Source organism: Erpetoichthys calabaricus, chromosome 1 (genome assembly GCF_900747795.2).
Source record: "Erpetoichthys calabaricus chromosome 1, fErpCal1.3, whole genome shotgun sequence".
NCBI classification, from domain to species: Eukaryota; Metazoa; Chordata; class Cladistia; order Polypteriformes; family Polypteridae; genus Erpetoichthys; species Erpetoichthys calabaricus.
Window position 1 is genome coordinate 114,522,505 of NC_041394.2, and position 23,756 is coordinate 114,546,260.

General features: G+C 37.6%; 2 protein-coding genes across 3 annotated transcripts in view; one reads left to right on the forward strand and one right to left on the reverse strand.

Annotated features, from left to right (window-relative positions):
* The window catches only part of LOC114654698 (synapsin-3-like), a 749,936-nt gene that overhangs the window by 347,947 nt on the left and 378,233 nt on the right, over positions 1 to 23,756 (forward strand). The window contains exon 6 of the mRNA XM_028805409.2: positions 669 to 758. Within this exon, the coding sequence (XP_028661242.2) occupies positions 669 to 758 (90 nt within the window). The remainder of the gene's footprint in view (positions 1 to 668; positions 759 to 23,756) is intronic.
* LOC114654705 (metalloproteinase inhibitor 3-like) overlaps positions 11,983 to 23,756 on the reverse strand; it is a 756,439-nt gene continuing 744,665 nt past the window's right edge. For both annotated transcript variants that reach the window (XM_051929647.1, XM_028805422.2), the window contains 4 exons: positions 22,129 to 22,211; positions 21,009 to 21,120; positions 20,421 to 20,542; positions 11,983 to 16,036 (listed from right to left, as the gene is read on the reverse strand). In XM_051929647.1, the coding sequence (XP_051785607.1) occupies positions 15,839 to 16,036; positions 20,421 to 20,542; positions 21,009 to 21,120; positions 22,129 to 22,211 (515 nt within the window). In that variant the 3' untranslated portion in view covers positions 11,983 to 15,838. The remainder of the gene's footprint in view (positions 16,037 to 20,420; positions 20,543 to 21,008; positions 21,121 to 22,128; positions 22,212 to 23,756) is intronic.

A 23,756-nucleotide genomic window follows, 5' to 3' on the forward strand; every position in this document is an offset into this window, starting at 1 on the left:
TAACTTAAGAGACTGTTTTCCAAAAAGTTCCCTATCATAGTTGTAGGCTCCAAGTGGATGTTTAGAATGACTTAAGTTACATTTGAAATAGTTTGAAAGTTTTGCCTCTCTATTTAAAATGTTACAGTTTGCTAATGGAAATATTGTAAGGAACTTTAGCTGCTCTACATATTGTGATGTAATTTTTATAATGCAGTAATAATAATATATTTTATTTTGACATTTTTGTTGACTTTTACAACGAAACAAACTCTGGTAGCTAAGGCACTGGACTATAAACACAAGGCTGCCATGTGAATCTGTAAGACTAGCTCATCAACTGACATTGAGTACCTCATGAAACCAGCCAGTGCCCTTACTGTAGGACTATGAAAACAATCACAATGGCAATGTGCAGGTTGCTTTGGATAAAACACTTTGGCTAAGTAAATGACAATAAGAACAATGTACACATTCTATTTAATTCAGTTTAATTTGGCCAGGCTCACTTCACTGCGTACTGGCTCAGAGTGCTTGAACATATTTGCAACAATAATATATTAACAGTAACTTGCAAAGCATTAAACAGAATACATTAAACAGAATGCATTTTCAGATTTTGCTTATAATATATAAAAAGTACAGTGGAATGAATATTTGAACAGTTGTTTCTTGATACTGTCTTCCAGTTTTCCCAGCTGATAAAAATCTTCCGAACACTGGGTCCAGAGAAATTTCCTTTGACAGAACAAACTTTCTACCCTAATCACAAAGAGATGGTGAGTACTTCTTCTCTTGAGTTAGCTTTGTTGAAATATCACTGAATTAACTGTCCTGCCTTTCGTTCTTAGACTGTTCTCGTTTACTGAAACTGTTTCAATGGAGCCTCAGTTCTTTGGTTGGTGTGGTAATTTTAAGTGTAGGGACTTATTTCCATGCACTGGCAAGTGAAACGTTTTAAATACAGTATTTTGGGAAAATACATATGTTAGACTTACCATAGAGATATATTTCCATCATGTTTTGTGTTGATTTTAGGGTAGTGGTGGAGTTGTACTACACAGCATATTTCTGTCCCTTTATGGGCAGCCATTAATTGTCAATAAGTGCTACCATCTGCCACTTTCTGATGGCAAAATTATTTTGTAGTGACCTAACAAAGTTTAGTCATTGATTACTGTCTCCCAGACAAGTAGATTCTGAGACATGGTGCATGCAAGTAAAATTTTCTCTGTATTCTGTCCATGTGACAATAATGGCCCAGTGATCTGTGACTGATTACAGACATAGAGGCACTTAGCCTCTCATCCTCCCTGAGAGAGCAGGTGCAGTGAGCTTTGATCTCGAGTCCATGGATCATCCACTTATGCTAAGGAAGAACACTTTTGGAACAGCAGCAGACATGGCTGGTTTGTAATTCAGAAGTCCCACACTTGAGTTGCCATCTCAGGGAGGATGAGTGGCTAAGATGGGTGTGTTGTCCTGAGTGAGTTCCCGAATCAAGACAATTGGTGCTATGACCTGGATATGTTCAGGGGACTGGTGAGTATAATGAGATGAGTAAGGCTCAGGAAGGAGAAGGAGCTTGTTGTTGCCTAAAAGATTCCCTTACAAACAGCAGCCTGTTTAACTGTTGCACCAAAGGACTTCTCTTTTAGTGCATGTATCTTAGATGGCTGTTCTATAATCCTTGGGCCTGAGTTCAAGTCCCACTGCTGTGGAGGTCAAGTGGGTGAGAGGGGAGTTTTACTCTGAGCAGGGATATTTCGTATGTTTGTAACATACTTACTTTTTTGAATGTACTGGGATTCATTGATGATGTGGTTTTATCTTTTGCTTAAAGTAGCTAAGGAAATTTTTTGTTTAAGTGGCTTAAATGGATTGCTCATGATACAAAATATAATAGTTAATTAACATTTGTGCAGTATCACAGAAGTTAAAACATTTTGTTATTAAATAAAATGTAGTTGAATTAAAGTGAAAAGAAATGCTTCTGGACACTTGCAATATTATATTTGTACATTTTCAGTTATTATCCCTTACTCTGATTTTTAGTCATGCTACATTTATTAGATTTCTATAATTATTCTGAATAATGATAATGAATCATTTTAACGTTAGATATGAACTGTAAGCACTTGAATGGTGCAAATTAGTAAATTGTCACAATGAGAACGTATGGCTCGTTATGAAATTGCCAAGTCAGCATTAATTTAAACTGTGTATATGTTGTATCATATTACATTTTATAACCTTGTGAATGTAACATCAACCTAGATGTATTGAAGAATTCAACATTGGTTTCCATGTAGGAGAAGCCTAATTACATATTAATATTCTGTACGCAAGTATGAACAAAAATATTTTATTAAGTTCATTTTTTCCTTCTCGCTAGAGTAGTACAGTACTGATTTTGACATGACATAGTGATATGATAATTGTTTTTCATACTCTGTGCTGAGTGCTGCAAATTATTTATTTTGCTTTAGGTTCAGAAGCAGTAGTAGCTAGAAGAATTATTGCTGGTGTGCTTTCTGTGAAAAGATTACATGTCGTTGTTGTGGACACGGTCATTGGTCACTGTAAACTCAGCTGTACATACAGTATGTGCATGAGTGTGCTATGCAATAGTGATGGCCATGCATGCCCTTATTGATGCCAGGAAAGGTTTGCTTTCAGGAAATGCTTTGAATACAGCACAGAAATAATAAAAAGTTCAGGAAATTATAAAAAGCTAGCCAGATTTTTTTTTTTTTTTGGAGGAGCAGTGTCTTTCCTGAGTCTTAAAGGGCCAAAAGAGGCTTTAAGTGAGTTTTTTAGTCCAGGGACAAAGTTTATGGGTTTAGTGAAACAGAAAGCAGCTCCATGAACAGCACAAGTGAAACTCAATAACAATTTCATTTCTTTTTTATATTGTCTTTAGAGAAATGTAAGATTGAACCCTTGTTCCAATATAAGCTAAAATCACAGAACAATCTAAATTTATTCATAGAGACCAGAACTGTTTTATTTATTAATTGATAGACATACAGAATTTTGGCATAATCTTTTATGACATTTTTTTCAAGTATGCCATCAAGTCTGCATCTTTCACCTCAATAAAATGTTATTGTTCAAGTGCCCATTTAAGTGCTGGAAAACATGGAAAACATTTGATATCAATAAGCTCAACTTGTAAATTCATCCATCCATCCATCCATTATCCAACCCGCTATATCCTAACTACAGGGTCACGGGTGTCTGCTGGAGCCAATCCCAGCCAACACAGGGCGCAAGGCAGGAACAAACCCCAGGCAGGGCGCCAGCCCACCACAAGGCACACACACACACACACACACAAGGGACAATGTAGGATGGCCAATGCACCTAACCTGCATGTCTTTGGACTGTGGGAGGAAACCGGAGCACCCAGAGAAAACTCACGCAGACCTGGGAAGAACATGCAAACTCTATGCAGGGAGGACCAAGGAAGCAATCCCAGGCCTCCTTACTGCGAGGCAGCAGCACTAACACTGTGCCACCGTGCCGCCCCTCATAAATTCAGCAAATTGTCAATAAGAGAGCTGTTGTGATGATCAATTGTATCTCACGATTGAACTGTCACATGATAGGAAGAATTTCTGTCATGTCAGAAATTTCACTCAGCTGTCTTGTAATGTGAGCAGTCTCACTAGCCAATTTTCTGATGTTGCCATCAAATTTCCCAAAATTCATTGTGCAGCAACCTTAGTGAGTGTGCACTATGCACATATAGTCTGAGCACCAACGCTGTGGAATGCCAAATGCACAGAATGGCCTTATTCAGTTTGAGCATATATGCAACTGGCTTCTTTATCATGCATTGTGAGTAGTTACTTGACCATGATTTCTAAAAATCACACTAAGCACAATTTAGGTGATACAGATAAGCAACACAGCAAGCGCCATGGATAGCAACTCATTTATACCCACTATGTTGGAATATGTTTATTTTTTGTGAAGGGTGACCAATCAGGGAAGGAGATATTGTAATGGGTAGGATCCAATCAGGGAAGAACCAAGTAATGAGCACCAACCAACCAGAGTATGATGGAGCCTGCGTTTTCAAAAATCTTCATTTTCGGCCCTGAAATGCTACATCGCCATTTCCATAGGTTTCTGGCTTTGGAGAGCATTTTCAAAAGTAATTGTTTTCATTGGTTGAAAACACGTGAATTGTGGACGAAAGGTGAAAATGGAGACAGTTGTCTGTGTTTTTAAATAAGAAGACCATGTATTTCTTTTAAGAATGAGCCTTTGTGTTTATCAAAGTCTCACTCGCTCTCTCACTCACTCCGCTGATCAGAATTGGTCCTGGTGAAATAAAATCAGGAGTGGGCACTTCAGTGCTGAGTGCTGCTTCCTCACTGACTTTTATAATTTATTCTGTGACACTTTTTTACTTTTAATTGCCTTAGTTACTAACTAAGGAAAGGAAAGGATAAAAGCAAGGATCTATTTTAGTACTTCAAAGGGTATATGCACAAAACGTCTTTCTGTAGCACCAATCTACAACCCCTATTTATTGTTTAATACATTCCAAACCATTTGGTCTAGATAATTCCTAAGATCAATTGCTCTATTATTGGCTGGCAAGAGGTTGCTGGGCGCAAGGACTCTGCCAGTATGGCACAAGGCAGGAAAAGTCCAACAGGAAACCCCCAAGAAGAGAGGCAGAGAGTAATTTTCAAAGAAGGAAGAGAACGAATATATGTCATCTTAGCAAAAGAGGGAGCACTAGAAGGTCTCACAAGAGAAATAGACAAATGTGTTTAAATCAGAATGTGAGTGGGGTGAGTGCTGTAAAGACCTGAGAAGACCACAACCTCAGAAAATTCTATATCCCAGCCACTTGGGATTTGTATTATTTGGTAGACTTTGAGAGACTAAGCAACAATTTCAGCTATATGGATTAGTCTTTATTTCCACCGACCTAATGGGTCTTCTTGCTTTATATGAATGAATATCAGAAAGTGAGTCCACTCACAAAATAAGGTCTGTACTTCAACAGGATAGTTTTTGCTCCATTGTAAACAGGGGTAGGGTCCTTTTGGAAAGTGATGCCTATTGTAATTTCTGGAGGAATTCCTCTCCAAGCAAACCCCAGAGGTTATCTACACCTTTCCGGTCCCACTTACTTTTATATTGTCCCAGGATCACTTGAAGCAGTCAACATTTCTCCTGAAACCTTAAGGGACATGTTTTATTCCATTTTACTTCATGGACCTTCTTGGGCAGGGCTTCCTTGGCAGATTTCTTGTCCTCTTGTCAAAATAAAGCTGGACATGCTTTGAGGCATCCACAGTTCTTTGTCAGCATTCTTAGTGTTTTCCATGTCCTCCCATCATGAACATCATGCAAATGCACAATTAACCTTGACAGCGGATTTAAGAGAGTTTCCTCACTGTGTGCTTAGAGAGGGAGGAGACCAGAGGGCTGGCATACTGCTAGAAGGTGGGGTCGGGATTTTGTTTACAATGGATCGCCTCTGGACTGATAGAAAGTTCCCCAGTGTGAAAAGTTGTGACCATGTTGTCCTATATGCAGCATAGAAGCTATCTGAAAACATAGTCATTTAACACTAATGAAGCCTCACGGCTGCAGGGACATCAGGTACCATTAGATGGAGTAATGCCCTTGTATTCCAATTGCCCCTTGAATTTAGGGGAATTAAAGCTGCCTGAAACCAGAGAGAGTTCATCTAGAGTCGGCTGGATAGCTGAGGGTGAAACCTTATTGGTAATAAGAGAAGACAAAGTTTTTCTTATAGAAATACAGAACCTGGAAACTGAGGAAGGAAGTGTTTTTGTGGTACTTGTAGGTTGTTAAGTGGGCTTGCCTCCCCAAATAGTAGACAAGGGGGTTCAAGACATGTCAGAAACCTCAGGAAAGTTGCAGGTAATTTGATTTGAACTTTGTCTTCAATACCTTTCTTATTTTTCCTGTGTGTTTGTGTGTGGTCAGTTACTTACATACTTAACCATCTATCAGATTTGTACATTTGTCTTATATATGATTGTTATACTTAGTGTACTACTTGTATTTCTCTTATATGGTTAGCAAAATGTGCCTTACAATTAATTCGTTAAGACACAGATTTCACAGTGACAAAGACTTCAGAGATTGCTAAATCAAAAGAGAATCCCCTTTTTTAAATGCACAACATCACATGTACACTGAATGAAATTTTGACAGTTATAAATAGATTACCTGTATGTGCAGTGTAGTGGAAAATAAGCAAGTGTAAATATTTAGCTGGCTTTGAACCGTGACATAGAAGTGAGCACCAAAAACCTTAAAATGACTGTTTCAGGATAGGCAACCAGGTTGGAATTTTTTATGCGTAATAGCTTGGATAGGTTGAGAAAGTGCCATTCAGACATTAGCACTTCTGTGGTCAGAAACAAACCTTTGATGACTGGAGCTAAGACTTACTAAAGTCAGTTAACTAACAGGCAAATACAAGAAAAGATTAATTTAGGAACATATGTACAGCTTGCAGTTGGTCACTGATTGAATATTACGTTCTACAATTAAAAGCAAAAAACAATGGATAATAGGGGACTGAAATTATGTTGCCTGCTCTGATGCATCCTAATTAATGGTTATTTAATTCAAATTTGATATGCCAAATTTCTTAATTTATTTTTACATTTTAGACTGAAGCCAGGAAACCTTTCTTTTTTGGAAAGAGTTCTTGGAATCTGGAACAACCTATTGAGGCATGTAGTTGAAGCAGAATCCTTCACAACCATTTAGAAGTATCTAGATGAGATATTGTGTCATCTTAGCTATTATCTAAACAAATGAGCTTGATGGAGTGAATGGACTCCTCTTGTTTGTCAAACATCTTATATTCTGATAAGAGGACCGAGATATGGTGAATACTCCATGCATTCATTGATCCATCCTGCTCATTGTCTACAGTATAGTACAAGTTGCTAGTGATGGGTCAATCATGTAAGGTGTGTTTTTGTGGTAAACATTAGGTCTCCTGGTAAAAATAAGGGCACATTTGAGTGCTGAGGAATATACATGCATCATTACCAAGACCTTCTTCATAAGTGTCTGTGTGTGTGAATGTGTCTTTGTTGGTACGTGTAAGAAGACGCTATATAGCGCCTGACCCGACACAGATTGAACACGGGAGGCACATGTGAAATACCAGGACTTTTATTTATCTTCAGCTGGAGGGCACATCTTCCCCGTAATCCCCCCAGCCACAACACAGTCCCAAGCACTAGTCACCACCAGTACAGCACAAGCACAAACACTTTCTCCTCCTTGGCACCACCACTCCTCCTTAGCAACCTTGTCCTCCTCCACCCGACTCTGGCCACTGAGTGGTGGTCGCTGGCTCCTTTTATAGGTCACCTGGAAGCGCTCCAGGTGTTTGATCACCGAGTTCTGGCGGCACTTCCAGGTGTGACGAATCTGTTGCCCACACGGGCTCAGGAGTCCCAAACACAGCACCCCCTGGCGGTACCTGCGGGACCCAACAGGGCTGCCCCCAACTCCAATTCCCAGGGGGCCCTGTGGGAAACCCAGGCACTACTCCAGCCCAAGGGGGTGGCCATCTAGCGTCCAGGGGGAGGTATTGCACTTTCCAGGGCTGCTCCCCCTGAATATAGTGTGCAGGGGCGTCCCGGCTGGGCATGGATGCCAGCCGCCTGCCACATACTGTATTTTGTACTGTTTTGAGGAGACATGAAAGTAAGAATTTCATTGTACTATGAACACATCATAATAAACCTTATCTTGATCTCGAATTTAATGGGCCAAGTTACCAGATACCAAGCCAATCAAACATACATGGAATGAGATAGAACAACCTAGCGTTGACATCCACTGCCATCTTATTCATAATAACTGTGAAACCGTTAGAGTTGACATTGGCCAGAGTTTTTGTCTGGCAGTTTTGACCCCTTTTTGAGGCTATATCCTGACAAATTTGAACTGCTTTATGAGTCAATGTGGAATCAACTTACTTTTAGTTGTACCTAATAAAGTGGCAACTCATTTAAAGGAACTGTATTATAAAAGGAAGTGATTTATAAATTGTTTTATACTGTAAATGGAAATATATTTTAAAAGTGTTGCAAAGTTTATACCAGTATGTATTGAAATAAAAAATCCCTCCAAGTTATGACTTCTGGAATTCTGGAGCCAAATATAAGTTTACACAGAAGAGTAAATGTTGGCAAACAGTATAGAGTCTTACATTGTGTGCATGGAGTTTTCCCTGGACGATCCTTTTATGCCTCATATCTCTTTTGCATCAGGGGAGTGCAGTTTAGGTTAAATGGCAATTCCAAATTGGCCTGTGTTAGTGAGGGTGTGCATGTTTGTGGGCACTGCAGTGAACAAGTGTCTGGTCCAGGATTGGTTAATGGCATGTGTCCAGTGCTACCTAGAAAGGCTGTGGCTCCTTATGACATGAATTAATTAAAACTATTTCCATTTGATAGCAGCATTAACTAAATAAACAAATGGCAAAATATACTGTATAATAGGAGAGAAAACTTCCATAGAAGTTTATAATATTGTTCTCCATTGGCAGTAGATGAATAAGTTATATAATGATATTCACACTCCTGAGAAATATTAAGTATGAAGAGAGTACTCACCAAACGCACTCATTACTCATTCCAACATTAAAAGGTCTTTACCTGTAGTTTCAAAATGAACCTACATACATTTTGCTGACTTGACTTTTCTGTATTGTATATTAGTGTGCTGAGTAATCTTTTGCGTCTAGTGCATGTACTGCATTCCTGACAAGCAATGCTGCAGTATGCCAGGTTTCATGCATGTTATGATTATTGAGTTATCCATCTGTTCTAAACAGCAATTCTCAGCCCCTTGCACTGTTACTGTGAGTGTTTGGGGAGTTGCCTGCAACAGCTGGTCTGCATCCAATAAACTAGTGTAAATTCAAGGAATTCCCCATGGAATAGATCATAGTTTTATAGTTCATTGCATTCCATACTTGATAATACCGGTATGTGAATAAAATTCTGTTTGTTATCAGTTAAAGTTTGTTTCCAAACCTCTGCTTATAAACTGCATATTTAAATTTCGTATCACAATTTTGGGATATCACTATATAATTGGAAGAGGTGAATTGTATGACAGGGCAGTTTTGGTATTATAAAATCAACATTATATTGACATGTAACAAGTCTGGCCGAACAGAACGAGAATGGATGTTTCATTTTGGCATACTCTTTACTGTTCAACTAAGTTCTCAAGCTGACAATTCTTGTCTGTCCTTTTATCTGCATTAATGTATTCTCAACTCTGAACATAGAAACAACAGTAAGGCTTGCTTTGAGGTAAGATTAGAGGATGAGCTCTTGCTAGAAAAATATCTGTTTCTTCAAAAAATGTAGTGATCTTGTCCTAACATGGTTAAATATTTAAAAAATGATTAATACCTCAGTTTGATGATCAAGGTGGATAACTTGTGTTAAAAAATTTGGTAAAGTTTGTTTCTGTAAGTGTTTGATTAGTCCTTACACTTCAGGGATATGAATAGTATAGAAGAATCTCTGTTGAATTAATGAATTTATGAATATACAGTATGAATTAACAGCAAAAAAAAAAAAAAATACAGAACACAAAAAGAGTTAGTTAAGACTTCATTGCCTTAAAAAGAATGTATTAATTATTGCTTGTCATTTTAGCTGCCTATGTTTAAAGGGGCTCTTTTGTTATGTTTTATATGATTTTTTGTCATCTTCTACTGCTTACATTTTGATTAACTGCATCCAGAGCTTTTGAGTTATAGCATTTTTAGACTCACCAGAGGATTACAAGATGACACTGCAGCCTTGTTTTATGCCATTCCAAATACTGTTGAAAGGCAGTCTCTGTTGAGTCAGTCAGTATGAAAATATTCGTGGAACAAAGTTGAATAAGCATATTCTGTGTTGGAGGTCGGTGGAAGGTATTTGAAATGAAAAGTGTAGCAAATTGTCTTTTACATGGTCTCCATTGGCAAACAGAACATGCATCATATGCTTATTTATACGCAATGTCATAAAACAACAAGTACATGAAGTAAAAAATGTGTGCAGGAAAAATCAAGCAGAACAGAAGATGAGTGATTGTCCAGTGTCAAATGCCAAGAAATTCACCAGGTTTATGTGGGTAATTAATCCCTTAATATTACAAATTTGTAAATTAGCTGTCACATTGACTGTATTATTGGTGTAATTATATGGTGAAGATACATTTCCCTGAGGTGAATTTAAAATCAGGATATATTAGCATATTTTTATAGTTTCTGCAGAAGAAATCTCCAGGTATTTACATATTTTAGGCATTGCTGGACGTGGTTTGACCATGTCTTCCTTGATATGAGTGCAGCTGGGTCTGTGTCTGTTGAAATTACAATCCCGAATCCTAAACTATTTTTAATTTTGAACAAAACAGTATTGTGGAGTACTTTCTTTCCACTAAATACTGTTCCTTTTTTTAGCCTGAAGGCTACTTAAACGTATATTTTTCAATATTCACAACCATGCACAGTATACTCAACAATTAGTGAAGATAAAGATTTTGGAATGGGATTAGAACCTTTTTTTTTTTTTGTTTTGAGCAAATGTTTGAAATTGAAGTGTTCCATAATAAAAAGCAGTTATCTGAAGTGTTTGTTTTTTTCATTTATTTTTATTTTTTTCTTCCTTTCTCCCGGGGGTTTTTAGCATTGAAAAATGTAATCAAATCACCAACGAGGAAACCAGACACTTGCTTGGTGATATCACATCCAACCTTCATTCTCTTTCCTTTAATAGGCATTTATACAGTGTTTACTTCTGTCAGACGAGGAGGACTAATATTAGTTTTGTTGTTTATAACAAATAAATAATCATTTTAAATGCCTTTACATCAGTTTGGATACCTTGGCTTATTTATTTTACGTCTAACACCATATCCATAACACCACAGTGCTGACTAGATATGGCTTCAGTTTTAAGCAGAAGTATGTAAGGTTTCAGGCCTCTGCAGTTTTTTTGTATTTTAAAATAATTTTTTTTTTTTTTTTTTTTTGTTTTTTGTTTTTTTTTGTTAAATCTTATTTAATTACTTCTTGTTCAGAACAACCAAGAGACATGACAACTATGTAACTATTTGCAAAAAGGAGGATGAATGGGTGGTACATTGTAAAGTACCAGGCAATAGGCCTCAGTCCTATGACTCTGCATATATATATATATATATATATATATATATATATATATATATATATTATATATATACTGTATTTATAAATTATAATTTTGTTTGTCTCTTCTACATTACCCACTAGCCTGTATATTAACATAGTTTTCCTTTTCTTGTGTTACCAGTATTTGGAGTCTTGAAGTAGAAGTTTACTATTTCTGTCTGTGTGTGTATTTACAGGCACGGGATGTGTAACCTGTGGGATCTTGCCTACTTCGGCATTTTGATTTACAAGTAGTCCAAATTTTAATATGGAAAAATCATTTAGCCAGAGGTATGGGAAGTTCACCATACAAATGCTCAAAGGAATATGGAATTAACAATATTTCAGTTGTCAGTCTGTTTTGTCTGGTTGATGTCTTTTGTTAATTTCCATTTCAATATTAATTATTAAGTCTTTTAAAATAAAATATTGTTTAACTTTTGTATATTAACTATATAAATAGATTAATAAATGAATAAACAAGTAATATTGTATTTAAACCATTAATATTTTATTTAGTGTACTTTAATTGAAATTGTTCACCTGCAGTTCAATATGTTAGCTCTGTTATAAGCAATACCACATGTGCAAGCATTACTGATGTGGAAGTTTATTATAATCTTGAATATAATGTGACCTCAGTGCTTACACTGGACTTTCTTTAAACATTTTTGGGCATATGTTTCTATGCCTCTTTTGAAATCTGGTCTGCAAATTGTAATCATTTAAGATTCTATATACAACAAAAACTGAAATGATCCAGAAAACAAACATTCTTGAGAATTATTCTTTTTTATTATAGCTTTATTATAAAAATATAAAACAAAGAGATTAAAAGGACAATTTATACTACTTTTGAAATGGCTGCCCCAGTAATAATTTTACATTTGTGCCAACCTGGCTCTGCATTTTTCATAGATTCACACCAGTTGTGAACTTCTGGTTAACAGACCACCAAGACCTCACATGATATCCAGCCTTCACAATACACATACAGAGACTAAAAACAAGACATTTATTTACACACATACATAGACCAAATAGTTGTAGAAACCATGATGACAGCAGCTTATATAAAATATATTGAGCGTTGCGCTACCTCCCAGAGTGGCAAGCTGTGAGGCAGGTCAAGCTTTTGGATGACATTACCCAGTTATGTGTTCCGGTTTAAGAGGAATTCTTTCTAATCACTAGGATTTGAATTACAAGTCTGGAGAAGGAGCAACTAAAGAAGTCCCTGTTTGGCACAGTATGCTGCTCTTTAGCCACTTATTTGGTTCAATACTGTGTGTGGATTAGAAGCTATTTTAGTGCTGGTCTTCCAAATGACAGAGACCCTTTCCAGAGTTTTGTTGAAGAGGATGCTTGTCTGCCTCAGAATTAAAAATGAAACAGGTTCTTTGTGTGAATTACTATCACAAAAGTAATGAATAATATTATTTAATTTATATAGTAGTTCTCATTAAAAGGCTTAGTCAAGTACACGAGGAAAAAAAATAAACGTGGATAAATGTGCCCTAAATGTCATATCACTTAAGTGTGTTTCAGTTACTGAGGCAAGGATGACTGCCAGTCATTTAGAACACTCCAGAGGAGCCAACCCTTCATAGATAGGAAAGGAGGAACACTTTTATTTTTGTTGTATTGCTCACTCAAAGGCTAGTTACCCTATTTTCCTCTTGCTGTTGGGTTGGTTTCTGACTTTGTACAAACCCGAGCCAAATTAACAAATACTGAAATTAAAAGCAATGGCATACAGTGTAAATGAATGCAATAATTAGGGTCTTTGAGCCTGCCTGTGTGGTACTGTATCTGTCATTGGATTTCAAGATCCAATGGCACTTCTGTGTTTATTAGTGCTTAGCTCAGGGAAAAAAGCCAAATCTGCTTTGAGCTCATAAATCCACAAGAGTTTATATTTTCAATCACCCTTGATTGATGTTGCGCTGAGCAGAGGTCATCCAGCTAAAAGTAATGCCACCATGGCTGTGTCATTATTGTTTCTCAACACCTCTGTTTGCTAGAAAAGGAATGGAGTCAGGACAATGATTGATAGTCCACACTTTACAGTGACTAAGAAAACAAAAGTAGCCTACAAACTATATGTGACAATATATTATTCCACCCATTTCATCATGAATTAAAATGCTCAAAAGAAATGCAATTTTCTTATATTATATTTATATACTGTATATATATTTATATATAAATCCTCCAGTTCACATCTAATACCATTTGGAATGCTTATTTTCTTGTACGCAAGGCATGAAATAAGGACTGAGAAGTACCTTCGTGTTGTGTTGCCACTCTGCCTTTAACTATGCACAATATGAAGCATTATGGAAGCAAAAGGCTTAAAATTGGCTAGGATTTTGAAATTTAAATGATGAGGTTGCCTTTAGATCAGAAGCCTGGGTTATGATTAAAAAGGTAGTGACTAAATGCAAGGTCAAGTGTTACCCTCATTTCATGCCTTCCAGTACTTAGCTTATATAATTCATACATTTCAGTCAATACATTTGGCTTATTTCTTCTTTCTTTGCTTCTTTCTGTTTTAAATGACCGTACAGCAGGAATAGGATACAAATATTAACTGAGTGAATGCCTCTGTCAGGGCTCAACATTTTCAATGCTTTGCACAAAGGGTATAATTGCATTGTAATTAATAATAAATCAGCCATTTATGTGGAGTCACTACAATTTATTTAAGTAACTAATCAATTTTCAGGCAGGCTTTTGAGGATTAGACTTAGACTGAAATGTTTCTTAGGGGATTTAAAAACTTTTTTTAGCAATATTCTTTGGACATTTCCTTCTGTTACACCTTTAAATGAATGAGCCATTACTATATCCTGCATCCGGACCAAGACAAAGGCGGCTAACTTTAAAGCCATTATTCTGCAGAATGAACTCCACTGTCCAAGCTACTGTATCAGAATACCCAACTCCCATCTCTCGAGACAAGTCCTGTACTCCCAGCTGAACCAAGGTCAGAGAACCCAAGTTGGCCAGAGGAAGAGTTCTAAGACAACCTCAAGCCCTATTTTGCAAAGGTCCAGAGCAACATCGCTAGATGGGGAACCCTAGTCATGGAATATTCTCTACAGACATGAGGGGAGGTACTTGACTTTAAGACCAACTGCTGCTCTTTTAAGGTGCACAGAAGATATCAATGAAAAAGAAGGTACAAGGTGGAGAATCCCCACCTCCCAAGGTCTAATGATACACAAATAAATTTGACCGATTCACATTTGGAGTGACTGCTGAAATTTCACTCTAATATTTCCTGTCCGTATCCTTGGAGTAAAGCGTTTAGCCAAAAATAAAATTCCTTTCAAAATTGTTAGTATTGTAAATAGTCTTTCCAGCCAGCTCTATATTTTTGTTTTTGGAGAGTGTGACACTACTTTTTGGCTACAGTCACTTATTTTCTACCCTGCTTAGCCTGCTGTGTTTATTTATGTCTGCTAATGTGTTATGATTATATCTTGCCAGCATCCATGCAATCTCACTTTACCGTCTCTGTACATTAACTATGTAAACTAAATGAATATTGACTAAATACATATTTCAGCATAAATAGAGCTTAATTTATTTGATAAATGATTATAGCAGTGCAAAATTGCAGAGTAATGCAATTGGAAACCAACCGTGTTATCTTTTAGGCTTATACCCGAGTTAATTCAAGTTTGATTGTGAAGATTTATATTAATTCAGTTTTGGCCTTTAGACGTGTCTCATTTGTGGACATGAATTTGACTGCATTTTCAAAGGAAACATTGCTTGCTTTGCCAGAATGTTTAAACAAATAGATTTTTTTTTTTACTTTTTTACTTACAGTAAGTCCTAACCAAGACAAAATGTTGAGCTCTGTCTGCAGTGGCATTCCTCAAAGATGTAGAATTTGAATAAACAAATTTTTGTGGAAAAACATTGTTCAGCACATGCTGTGATAGGTGCATGATAACAGTCAGTAATAAATACCGTACATATGGCACATTGTGATACATTTTTTAATAAAATATATATTTATAAAACAATACTCTACAGCTGTAGTTTTTAATCATGTCTAAAAAATTATAATTATTTTCTGACATAAATGGGTGACTTGCAATAAAATCTCAACCTCAGTACATAATGTACATACATATTAGATATTGCCTTGTACAAAAATGAGCCTTAGTCTTTTCAATCAGATTGCCATATTAGATTGAAGATTTGAAGGAAACTAAACAGATGTACCGCACATCACCTTAAATAACAGATTTTTCTTCTAGTTATATGTTTGTTTTCCAGAAAGTTAAGACATTACAAGCGCTCTTCACAGGATACCGATCTGACATTTTTTTTTCTCAAAAGCGTTCAAAACTGGCATCTGTCTAGATGGCAAACTTGTTTGTTTGTTTTCTCACTCATAAAGCAAGTTAGTTAAATGTGGAGCCCACTGATTTAAAGCAAATATACAATCAGGTAAACAAATACAGCCTGAAGGTGATTTATGTAGCTTGTACATGTATGTTTGAAGTGCTAACTCTGCTAGGAAACAGCCACATATTTGGCACTCTGTCACCAAATTGATGAAGAGTCCCACTGACTTCCATTGGTAATCAGAGTGAAAGGGGAAGATGCTCAGGGGTCAGTTGCGTTGATGATGGTTTTGTCAGGTGGTGCCCATCCTCTGTACCAGCTGCAGAAACCTTCTTTCTGTTGGATACAGGTATAGTGCCTAGACTGGTGCCCCGGGTAGCCAATGTAAGAAAGCAAGTCCGTCCACAAACACTCATTCTTTGAAGTCACAAAGCAGGGCAGAGAGTAGCAGGGTTTAATCTACAAATACACAAGCAGAGCCACACATGAAGCAATAAGCAGCAGCATTATACAGCAAAATTCAAGTCAAAATACCCAACTGTCTCTCAAGGTTGCAAATGTTGTTCTGTTTTGTTTAATTTCAACTTTCATTTCAGCCAAATTAATAAACTATACTCCATCTATTTTACTCTTACAAAGGAATAAGGTTTCTTCAGAAATCATATTGCTTAAGGAGCTGCCTTTAAATCCTTAAAGTTCTAGACTTTAGAATATTCTGGGTAAGTCTGCCATACTGTAGTGGATGAATGTGAATGTACCACTTAATTTCAAATTGAATGAAAGATAAAGCTGCACCCACAAAGAGGTGTCAAAGTTACAGTATAACTGTTGCATAAAATTACATGTTCCTTTGACTGCTAGTGTATCTCTCTCTTTTATCTTTTCTTGTATTGGCCGTTCTGGTTTGGTATTATATTATATTATATTATATTATATTATATTATATTATATTATTAAAATAGCAGTTAAGAAATAATGAGCCAAAACAAAATGCACTGAAATGTAAATATTTAATGTTTTTGTTTGAATGTCTTTGGCTTTGTGGACATGGGTAGTTTAATGAATTCTACCTCTTGTGAGAGTGACCTTTGCTGAGCAGCTCGCCAAACTGTGCTCGAGGTATCTGACTGTTACTCTGTGAATAGTGCGCTGCTCTGATGTTTTGAAAAGCCATTCCATTACTTTTCTATTTTTTTTTTGTTTGCCACATTGCTCTCATTATCTAAGCAGTAGTCTTCCAAAATGATGGACCAGAACAGTAGTTTGCACTAATTTTCATTGACTCTGACCCTTAGGTATAAAGAAGAATTCCTTTGATGTTGGTTTTACAGCTTTGAAACTTTCCCGTTATAATCTTTATGAAAATGTACAGTATTTACCTTTCAGCAACGCTTTCTGTCAAAAACAAGAAATAATGGGTAAATACTCAGACATAACAAAGGAAATGTTACTTGTGGATTTTGTTAACTTTATATTATTTATTTCCTACACTATTTTTTGATAGATACAGGAACTATTGGAATCAAGGATAGAATTATCCCTGGATGCATTACAAATGTAATTTAACCTAATATAAATATCTTTGGAATAAAAGAAATCATAGACACTAAAGATAAATTTAGACAGGGAGAATGTGCAGAATTTGCATAATTATTAAGCAGATATCAATCCAGAGCTTTAGATTTGTGAAGCAGTGGGCCAAACCACTGAACTACTGGGTTGCTCTATATTATATTACTAGCCAAGCACAGGGAAAAAAATGAACATTTGAAAAATCCGTAATTTAATAAACCACCAAGAAAAGTAACATTGCAACAATGCACGCTACGAACCAACATACAATTGTCAGTGACTGAAAACTGGAGGACCGCCGTCGCGCCTTCTCCTCCCAGAGCGAGGGACGGGGCTGGACAGCGCTCGGGCAGAAAGGGGGGAGAGGGGAAGGACGCCCATTCCACCCCCTCCGTCCTGGCCCCCCCCGCCATTCTAGTCTGCTGATTTCTTAGTCATCTCTCAGTCATCGTTCAGTACACACTGCCTGCTCATGTGCCCGCCCCCAACTCCTCACCTGAGTTGCTTTCATCTGTGTACAGTCCACATGCACCTGTGAGTCACGTGGACTGTTCATTTTCCAAACACCGCCTCAGTCGCTTTTGTCTCTGCTACAGTCCACATGCACCTCTGAGCCATGTTGACTTTTCATTGTTCTTTGCGGTTGGCTGCCTTTCTATATATAATCCACCAAGTCACCCAACCATGGTAGTAGCGAGGGAGGGGGTGTGTGTACAAAGGGCAGGGACGTAATCAGTGCGAGCGTATGACCCGCACTTACTGGGAATTCCTCGTTCATGGGGAACAATTGCAAGCCCTGGTCTCCATCACGAATGGGGTTCAACGGCTTACCCATGTCTCCCGGCGCCGGGTAGACACACGTTGATCCATTCAGTGTAGTGTGCGTGCAGTACCGAACATCCAAGGGCATCACAGACCTGTTAATGCTCAATCTCACTTGGCTGAAAGCCACTTGTCCCTCTAAGAAGTTGGACGCTGACCACTCTTGGGTTGCATAACTATTTAGCAGGCGGGAGTCTCGTTCGTTTTCTGAATTATCCAGACAAATCGCTCCACCAACTAAGAACGGCCATGCACCACCACCCACAGAATCGAGAAAGAGCTATCAATCTGTCAATCCTCTCCGTGTCTGGGCCGGGTGAGGTTTCCCGTGTTGAGTCAAATTAAGCGAAAGGCTCCACACCTGCTGGTGCCCTTCCGTCAATTCCTTTAAGTTTCAGCTTTGCAACCATACTCCCTCCCGGAACCCAAAGACTTTGGTTACCCAGTTGGCCGCCCGGCAGATCACGGGAATGACACCATCGGATCGCCTGTCGGCATCGTTTAGGGTCAGAACTACGACAGTATGTGACCATCTTCGAATCTCCGACTTTCGTTCTTGATTAATGAAAACATTCTTGGCAAATGCTTTCGCTCTAGTTCGAATTGTTGTCGGGCGTGGCTCTGTCGTGCGTGTGCCATGGTAGGCTGCTTAGTGAATTGTTGGTGTGCGGGGCTCTGTGTTGTCGACAGGTGTGTCTCTGTGAGTTGTCATCATATCCCATGGTCTTAGCGTTGGTGGGCGGGTCTCTGTGAGTTGGCGGGCGTGTCTATGCCATGCATATCCCATGGTTGTCTTGCTTGTTCTGTCGGCTTAGTGAATTATATCATATCATATCATATCATATTATATTATATTATATTATATTATATTATATTATATTATATTATATTATATTATATTAGGCGGCACGGTGGCGCAGTGGGTAGCGCTGTTTCCTCGCAGTTGGGAGATCTGGGGACCTGGGTTCGCTTCCCAGGTCCTCCCTGCGTGGAGTTTGCATGTTCTCCCCGTGTCTGCGTGGGTTTCCTCTGGGCGCTCCGGTTTCCTCCCACAGTCCAAAGACATGCAGGTTAGGTGGATTGGCTATTCTAAATTGGCCCTAGTGTGTGCTTGGTGTGTGGGTGTGTTTGTGTGTGTCCTGCGGTGGGTTGGCACCCTGCACGGGATTGGTTCCTGCCTTGTGCCCGGTGTTGGCTGGGATTGGCTCCAGCAGACCCCCGTGACCCTGTGTTCGGATTCAGCGGGTTGGAAAATGGATGGATGGATATTATATTATATTATATTATATTATATTATATTATATTATATTATATTATATTATATTATATTATATTATATTATATTAAAAGGTGCACAAAATGTTGGTAGGTTTGTTCTGTCATTATTGTCACATGTACAGAGTATGGTGAAATTCTTATTTGAATGTACTAATCAGTGGACTAGTAGTTAGTGCTGCCTCTTCACAGGTCCTAATGATAATGCCTTTCTCTGTGTGATTTTTTTTATTTATTTGTTTGTTTGTTCATTTGTTTTTATTTTCTTGGTGTCCTGTGTGCCTCCATATACTAAAACCATGTGTGTTAGGTTGAATAGACATGCTAAATTGGCGTGGTGTATATATATCTTTGTCCTGTAATTGACTTAAATCCACACCAACAGATATTTCTTATTACTTGTCTTATAATGGATAACTTGTAATTGTAGTAGGTTCTGAAATATTCACCCATTTATCAGAAATAGAACATTTAACTTCTAGAAGGCCTTGAGGACTGCAGTTGGAAAGCAGTTACTTTAAACAATAAGCCAGTAGATATTCTGCTTTGTTAGACATTTTGCATTGCATGCAGACCATCATTTGAACAACATAAATATACTATCTACACTGGAAACACTGGTAAAAATATACCTTTTACTGGGTTAACAATTTTTAATGTTGCAATATTTTATTTTTTAAATATTATATTGACTAATGTAAAAAAAAAACTTTTTCACATCTTTTTGTTGCAAAACGTTAGACCTAGACTTCAGTGTCTTGATGAACTCTAACGAACACTAAAGAATTTCAAGATGTTGATGCATGTCATTGGTTTCTAGTAGTAGTAAAGCAATGGCATCCATTTAAATACCAGAAGAGATGACCTGAACAGATGTTGGCAGCTGTTTCCAGTTAAGAAGTATTATTTATGGTGTGTAGCTCAAGCCTGCACGAGCAAGTTGCAGCTGAAGAACACTGGTCATAAACTGATCTTTTTGATGTGCTATAAGTTGGAATGTGGATTCAAGAAAAAGGAACAGCCTTCCAAAAACAAGAACAGCTACCTATATTATACTTAATTTCTAATCTGTATTGACAGTTTTCTTGAGTTTGAGTTCTTGATGTGTAGTTGTCCACCTAGAGCTTTGATTGCTACCATCGCTTCGTAAAGCAACACAGTTAGGGTCACTCACCCTACAGTTGCAGCCTAGCTGATAGCGATGGTTAAGGCCTTTCCTTTGGGCAAGAGTCAGCCTGTCCCACTTCTCATTGAAGTTGCAGAGTCCTGTGTAGACCTTTCCATCATATACTCTGCCTGTAAGAAGATAAAAGTTTGTTAGAAGATGTTGACGGGTTCATGTATTCATCCATCAATTTCATGGCCATTTCTATCAACAATCCAGTTTCCTGATCAGTTCCCCCTAATATATTTTATCTCATCATTTTTTCAAAGCTTTTGTATTAGGTCTGTTGCACTGTTTCTCAAGGTTTCTCATTTATTCTGTATTCTTCCATCTGATTTTCCACAATCAAAACAATGTGTGCCTCTCAAAGGCTTCTTGTCTTCTCATATCTTTCCTTCTCATAGTCCATGCCTCTTAACAATACAAGGCTACAGTCAACATCACACTGTTTTTTTAAACCAAGCTTCTTCAGTTTCGTCATTACATTAACATGTAAATATTCTTAGTAGTTTGGATTTTTGAAAACAAAAACAATTAAAATAATGTTCTAACCCTTTCTTGTGATTAAATATAGTACTATAAAGGGGTCAGCCTTACCAGTGATCAGATATTGGTATTTATTCATTTCAAATTTAACTCCGCAGAGGCTCTCAGATGCATCTGTGTGAATATACTGGACATGTTTCATTTTGTTAAATCCCTTGTACATCTAGAAAACAAGAATGAAATTGTCAGCACCCTACATGAACTATTATCTCTTTTTATTTTATATTTAAATTTTTAGCAATTTAGACCACTGAAAAGCAGGTTAACAGCTTTCACCAAGTCCATCATACTTGTTTCATAAAGAAAAATGTGGTTGAAATGGAAAACTATTCATGGCAGTGGTTCTCTGTGATTTTAAGTAAGAATTCCTGCTTTTTATTGTGGTAGATCTTATTAGAAATACATTATATACAATTATTGTACGTTTTGAGATATCAGTCACTTCATTGCTAAAGATGCATTGAATAAAAATACCCTGACTCCTTGGTCAACCCTTCCCAGGACTGATCATCAAGGACAGGGGAAAATTCTACCTAAACCACTCTACCTTGTCCTCTACACTGATACTGCCCATGTGTTTGGTCTGCTTCTGGTTTCTTGGATGACAGCTTATGTAATAAAGTAAAAGTACCTCCATACTTTGCCACTTTTTCCTTCTTATTCCTCCCCTTAATGGCTTACTATGCTAATTAAATAGATTTTTCAGTATTATTATTAGAGCTAATTGATGGTAATTAACTAAAACAATAGAAAACCAAACAAGATTCACTGATTAATGCCAATGAAGTAACAGAATTAAAGTGTAGTGTCTTTTCAAATGTAGAAGTATGTTGCATGTGAAAAGAGAGAACTAGTCCAAGGCTTTACTTCAGACACCTTTTTTCTTTGTTACCTGTGTCAGTATTATTTGACATGCATTTCCTATAGCTTGTCTTCACCATGTCTATCATTTCAAAGGCAAATAAATGCCATTCTGCCATGTAAACTGATCAGACTTGAAAGCTCTTTGAAATGGATCACCATCCAAATAACAAAGGGGTAGATGATCCTTGGCTCTATGTTAGATTCCTCAGGGCCATTAGAGGCATCAGCTTGCTTTTAGTCCAGGTAAGATCATTTTTGTGTTTGAATACAATGTGCATACAAGGCTCAAAGCAACATGACAACTTACTTTCATCTGTTTGACAGTGTAGCGCATTGTACCAAAAGGTCCATCTTTCAGCAGCTTCTTTCCCACCACCTTGGCTCTGATTACTGCAGAAACAGAATATAAAATGTACAAAATGAGACAAGTGTTTTTCATATTTTATACATTTAGAAATATTCAATAGATGTAGTCTTTCTAGTACCCACTGAACCGGATACAGAACCCCTGTGTAGTATAAATGAGAAGAGGAGTTACTTGTATAAAGATGTTTAAATTAATCGATTCTATTAACAAAACAACATGAAACAAGTTATATAGTTGAAAGAAGCATTACAGGGTCTTCACATCTTAACCTGACATTGTTTTGGACACATTTAGTAAATACGGTAGAAAACAACAAGCTTTATTAGCCTAAACAGCTATTTCTCAATGAAACATGATTATACTATTAATGAGACTAACACTTGACGTTGTAGATAGTGGTGAAGAGTAAGTCATCAGAATCTGTTTCCAAAAGTGGAAAATGTTACGCAAGATAAACTGTGAACTAAACTGTTCATGTTCTAACTACCTTTGTATTTTAACATGAAAACTGGCGCACACAACTGCTTTAGTCCCTACCACAAAATAAGTTCTTTGTTGTGTACAGAAATACTTGCCATGTGGGCCAAATGTGCCCTCCCAAGTCTACAGTAGCAGTTTTGTGCTGATAAAACTTTGACTGTGTCCTAACTATTGTGATGGACGACCGGCATTTCAGTCCAGCCGAGACATCCCTCAAATGAAGAAAACCGCCTTTACAGGACCATACATCCCCCGGGACGCTAGATGTCAGCTCCCCTGGATGGAAATGGTTCCCCAGACTTCCGCAGTGCAGCATGGGACATGGAGTCCGGTTCTTCAGCCCTGTTGGGTTCCGTGGGTGCCACCAAGGGGAGCTCACCAAGAACCAGGGGGATATTACGATGACGTCAACCCGGAAGTACTTTGGGGTCACGAGGACGGAAGCCCGCAGTACTTCCGGGACACTTGATGAAGGGAGATGTGGTGTTGACCCGGAGAAGAAATACTTCCTGGTCATGGACTTTAAAAGGACTGTGGGAAACCGCAGCAGACTGAGCCGGAGTTGGGTGGGAGTGTGACAGAGCTGCTGGGAGTGGAGGATTGGTTATTGTGTTTATTGTTATTAATTACTGGAGAATTGTGGAGTGCGCGGTGCTTTGTGCACTTTATTGAAGAATAATTATTAAAGAATCTTCTTGTGCTTTTACACGTGTGTCTGGGACGTCTGTCTGGAGGGTTCAAGTGGCGCTATAGAGCGCCATATTCCACACTATATATTTCAACTAGACACACTATCATAGAATAAGAATACTTTTTCTTCATTACTTTTGTAGCACTACTATAGCACTGATAAATCCAAGTACCAAATCCACCAACAAATACGGTAATTTTTCAGGAAAAAGTAGAATGTTACATGGTGCTGAACATAGATAAAGAAATTTCAGGAAGGTTGTAGTTTACAGCCCAGAATAAATAACTAAGGCTCAGTACGTGCAAAAATAAAATTAAAACAGTGGATCTGTTCACTTTAGGATTCATCCGTAGTACAAAAGTATTTCAAACTTTTAAAGCAACTTTGTATAAAGCAT